Source organism: Anopheles coustani, chromosome X, assembly GCF_943734705.1.
Source record: "Anopheles coustani chromosome X, idAnoCousDA_361_x.2, whole genome shotgun sequence".
NCBI lineage: Eukaryota > Metazoa > Arthropoda > Insecta > Diptera > Culicidae > Anopheles > Anopheles coustani.
Genome location: NC_071290.1, coordinates 6,188,567 through 6,193,879, shown reverse-complemented (window position 1 = coordinate 6,193,879; position 5,313 = coordinate 6,188,567). Strand labels below are relative to the sequence as shown.

The 5,313-nt window shown below is 46.6% G+C and overlaps 1 protein-coding gene across 1 annotated transcript; it reads left to right on the top strand.

The window, feature by feature from the left end:
- The first annotated feature begins 1,302 nt into the window (after positions 1–1,302).
- LOC131268905 (PHD finger protein 7-like) lies at positions 1,303–2,258 on the top strand. The gene is made up of 2 exons (XM_058271202.1): positions 1,303–1,494; positions 1,563–2,258. Exons 1-2 carry the CDS (start codon positions 1,303–1,305, stop codon positions 2,256–2,258), a joined length of 888 nt encoding a protein of 295 aa, XP_058127185.1.
- Positions 2,259–5,313: the final 3,055 nt, after the last annotated feature.

The window sequence follows — 5,313 nt, the reverse complement described above, 5'->3', positions numbered from 1 at the left end:
ATGAGTAAACATAATCGGAAATATTTGATAGGAAAATATTTTTCATTTCAATTACAGTAAGTAATGCCCCCGTTCCGGGGCCTCGGGGTCCGGGGTGGGAGGATGAATGGGGGGGGGGATCACAGTTTTCCTGCACTCGCACTACCCAGCCTCCGCCAGTCGATCTCAACTCCGTACGCAGGACGGCGCTGGGAAGGAAAAACTACAAAAATAATTAGTTCCCAAACCGGACGCGCCCTCGAGGGGGCTCACGGTGGGAAAGCACTCGGTTGGAGCACCACCCAGGCGACGGGCATAGTCCTAGTCGGGATTAATTGAAGTGAGCACTAATTCGGGAAAAATTCGCCTCAACCTCAACCCGCCGCACGCGCTCGAACGCTCGAAGTTAATTCATATTGATCTTCTCGGGGAGAACTGCTGGTGGAAGGCAAGAGGGGTCGGGGGACGTTCTTTGCACAAGCACTTCACGTGAAGCTACGTTTCCTTTGCAGGAGGTAGGAAATGTTCTCTACACAAATATTAATCTGCGAGCCATACATCATACTCGGCAGTGTTAGTGAAGAAAAAGTAAATCCAAACATGAATACCGATTCTATTAAACCCGCAGAAGCTAGATGCGAACCACGATAAAATGTATACAACTAACAGACACATATCATTCTTGTAAACGCTCTCTTATTCCTGTTGCAGTTGCGTATGGTATTATTTTGTTAAATACCGCATTATTAGAGAGATAACGAGCAGGATCATAAAATAATTTTAACATGAGTTACAGGACTCGCATCGATAAATATTGAAAACAAAGTAAACAAATTGCGCATTAACGCATCCTAAACGCCTCGTCTACGACGCGAGTATGGCGCTGAGAATGATAGTGATCACGAACTCGAGTTCTCGATGAATGACAGGTGCTCAGACACTCATCAAACTCGCCACCATATTAGACATTCCCGGCACTTCTTCCCGGGAGTATAAGTAATAGCCGGTCGACTTCGTCCACACGGAGGCATACGCACCCAAAATTAGAGCCAGTCTTTGACAGCTATGATAAACTCGGCATGATAAACTCGGCCCATACTCGCTGCGTGGAAAGAGCCCTTCACTTAAAGATGCAACTAGGATCTCATCTCAGTAGATTCGAATTGCTCTGCGCGGAGATCGAATCCCGGAATCGATCCGCATGACGCATTAGTCAACCCTAGTTCGTCAATCTGTCAAATCGGTTCAAAAGTTCCTTTAGTTTCCTAACGGTGGGAGCGTGCGAAATCAACAATTGACTATTGGCTGCGGAAAGTAGGAAATATGGATCAGCGCAAGGTGATTAAATTCAACAGCATCCGGAAGCTAGCACCAGCGGAGGTGATGAGGAAGCGGATGGCAAACGAACGGTGCGGTATATGCATGCTGAAGGGGATGCATCCGACTCGGTACGGAGGCCTCGTGAGCAAGACGTGCAAGCTTGCAGGATCGTTCGAGTGTCACTACTTCTGTCTGGTAAGGTTTTCCCCCATACGCCGAACATAAAAATGGCGTGCGCCTAATGAAGGCTTTCTCCATTTCAGCTTTCTGCCAGCGAGATAATGCCGCGACAGTTCGGAGGTTCAGGCATCAAAGCGTTCCTCGTCTGGGACGTTATTGATAGTCTGTTTGGCATCCGGGACAAAACATGTGTATACTGCCGTCGATACTCAGCCCCGATCCAATGCTGCGCGGAGGGTTGCAACCGCTGGTTTCACTACATATGCGGGTATACCAATTCTTGCCTCGTCCAGCTCACCGGCAGCTGTCTGGCGTTCTGCGACCGGCACCTGCCGGACCGGTACCGCCACGCGCGTCGACAGAACTTTGCCGATTGTGACATTTGCCGCCAGAATCTCCCACTGCCAACCGACGCGAGCTACAATCCGGTCGGGATCGTTGGGTCATGCGGCGGCTCCCGTTGTGCACCCGCCTGGATGCACCGCGAATGTGTTCAGCGTATGGCCTACGCTGCCCGCCACGATATGGCGTGTCCCATGTGCCACTCCGAGCATTATCCACAGTACGCCAAAGAGTGTGGAATCTTCGTGCCGCAGGGTGGACGGCGTGGGATCAGACGAAATGATACGATCCAGCCCGGCCCGGTGGATGAAACGAACATGGCGGGTTGCGACCTTTGCGGTAGGCAGGCGGTGAAGGGGCGGTGCATCGCGCTGCCAGACCTGGACAAACTGATGTGCGAAGAGTGCAAGTCTCAATCGTTCATCGATTTTTTGTAATGTGGTAATAATAATAATTGGAGTAATAATAATTGGAGTAATAAAAATTGGAGTACTAAAAATTGGAAACACGACACCAAATCGTGGGACATAAGTATTTTATGGAATATTTATCTGTTATACAGTATCTAAAACTAACGTTTTAAATCCGAAACGGGGTAGCATACGTATATTATGGAATATTTATTTGTTATACAGTATCTAAAACGTTTCAATCCGAACCGGGGTAGCATGGCACGTAGATCTAATGAAGGTGTTCTCTCCATTCCAGCTTTCTTCCAGAGAAATACCACGGCGAATTTGCGCCCGCTCAGCAAAGCGTTCCTCTTGCGGGACGTATTTCAATGTCTTAATGAACAGTCTATTGCAATCGATGCATTTATTATTATTTGTATCCAGTATTTTATATCCTGTATTTGATAACTGTTTTGTGTAAAATGTGCGATGGTGATAGACTGTTAAGCACACTTTACTCTTATTACCTATTCGTACTTAAAAGTGTGCTTATTGTGGGTCATTTATGTTGAAATATCATGATGATTTAGTTTATTTTCTATTACTATGCGAAAATACCAACATAGTAAAAGACGAATTTTCTGTGAAATGTTCTAAAAGACATTTGACTGTGAAATGGAAGCCCTCCAAGATGAGGCAGAATTCAGTAACTCGTATAAGAATCTCTTTCAGGTTGAGAGACAAATAAAATATGTTTTTTTTTTCAAAACAGTCGTATGCACAAAAATAGGTCCAAAACTTCAAGAGTTATAGGATAAATGCTCCTACAGTGGTTCTAGTACCAATAGTGGATGTAGTGAAACTAGCTCTACGACAAAATAAATACAATGAAGATATTTGTTCTTCTATGAAAAGTTCTTTGATCTTCTGCGGAGTGTTTAAAAGATAAACCTTCTCTTTCCGTAATAAATTAATATTCCAAAATTTATATTCAAAATTAATATTTTTCGAACAGGTTGTACAAATATGCTGGATTTCTTTAGAATTTATCAGGTGTGCCATGGTTTGGTTAAGGCTATAAATCACTGCAAAATACATTGGTTTGTGAGAGATCATTGAGGCCAATACATTGGTCTATGAGTATTTCGGCCATTCTGTTTTAAATTTGCTTCAAAAATAAGTCGCAGTCAAAATATATTCAGTCATTTCCAAGTACTACCACCACTATAGGAACACGATACCACAACTATACGAACCATACCACCATTAGAGGAGCAACCAACTCGGAAGAAATATACGCTTTTTTCGTGTATTTTTAATGGTTTACGGTGAAAATAGATGTTTTCCAAAAGAAAAGTCATGTTTCGACCATAATTGTAACAAATATGTAAAATATTGTGTTCTTAACACTCATTAATTATATTACTAAGTGCACCACTGTTGGTACCGTTATCCTAAATATGCAAAGGTGATCAATTTTTTTTTCAAATTTTCGGTCGGTTTCTTTTTCGCAACATTGGACTTTGACCCCATGAATCTAAGAACTGGCTTGACGCGGGGGTTCAATAGTTTGGCTAGTTCTTAGTTTAATCTTGTAGTTTCAAGCAAAAAATGGTTGGTAAACGGTATAAATACGTTAGATAGATTTCTGACCTCCATCCCGATAAATGACCATTGTGCAGTGAGGCAGCAAATGAGAAAGTCGCCTCGGGCAAGGGTTGTGTTGGTTGGTTGGTGAGTGGGGTAAATAGTTTTCCACTCTACACCACCCTCCCTCCCACCCCCTCCCCCATCAGCACCGACATGCTAACCAACAATTCGTCTTAGAATTGTTACGAGCAACCCATCCTTACGTTATTGCGCCCCCGCCACCGTCGTCGATCGCCCTCCCCCGTGCCATCCTTAACCACTCTCCGGTGGACCAATTGTCACCCGCCTAATCCTTAACCTTCCCCCCATTTTCTTCTGGTACTGCGAGCAGAAAAGATCTTGAAATAATTTGAATTGAGGATAATTTAATTATCTATTTTCAAGCTCGGGCGCATTTTGTATCATCCGGAAACCGCCCCCCACCCCCGCCACGATGATGGACTCTTGAGCTCGAGTAAGTCGGCACGTTCGCAAACAAACTCGCTCGCAGGGCACAGAAAAACACGCGGAGAGAGAGGCAAAAGAGGCAACACAAAGCCAGCGTAATAACCAAAGCGAAAGCTCACCCGTTGAAGAAAACGCTGAGCCACTTCTTCGCACAAAACCTTCGGGCAAGAAAATCCCAAGGATCGTGGGCGTGTGTGTGTGTATGGTTGTATCGGTGGGTTTGTTCCTTTCGCCTGGCTGCCTGCGTGATCCATTTCGGAGCTCCTCTTTCCTCACCGATCAAGCCCTGAACATACATTGAACCGACTTTTAAACCGAACCGAAATCGTACCGAAGGGCAACCGGAGGGCCGGGTGGGGGGATAGTTTTCCAAAGGATGTGTAAAACGTAAGTCGGGCGTCGATCTCCTCCGAGGAGGAGGGTAAAAGTAAGACAGCGAGCGAGTAAGAAGCGAGTTAGGTACAAATTACACAAAACTTATCCACGGCGGTTTGGTACGAGCGGGCCGGAGCAGTGAAACATAAATCTTTTGGGGCGTTATCTCTTGCGCTGCGCCAGCAACCCTGCCAACTACCACTAGCGAGGTTGCGAGTTTCCCCCCCGCCCCCGAAGCCGGAGGATTTTTGGCCGAGGGAAAAAGGCGCCCGGTACGGATCACGGGTTTTCCGACCCCGGCCAACCACCGATTCCCGAGTGCCGCGTAATCCGACGCCGTAGGCAAATCGTGTGCCTACCCTCCGATGTCCCTTCTCCCTCCCTTACCCCCTTGCTTGGCTGGACGGCTGGAAGGCGGTTCAGGCGGTTTTGTGCGAAGTGGTATTCGCACGACGAGAGGCGCCGGGAGGTGGCGGCGCGGGAGTGGCGTCTTTAAGATAGCGCAGCCGGCAAGCACCCGGCGGCGGCCGTGTCCATTTTAGTGCTCCGTGCGCGTCTCCGTATCTTTCGGCCGAATTTGAAATGAAAACGGGGAAAAATGGAATCCACCCTCGGGCGGCCATTTGTA

Coding starts and splice junctions, on each gene's coding strand:
- LOC131268905 (XM_058271202.1), top strand. CDS start 1,303: ATGGATCAGCGCAAGGTGATTAAATTCAACAGCATCCGGAAGCTAGCA. Junction 1,495..1,562: donor AGTGTCACTACTTCTGTCTG/GTAAGGTTTTCC, acceptor TCTCCATTTCAG/CTTTCTGCCAGCGAGATAAT.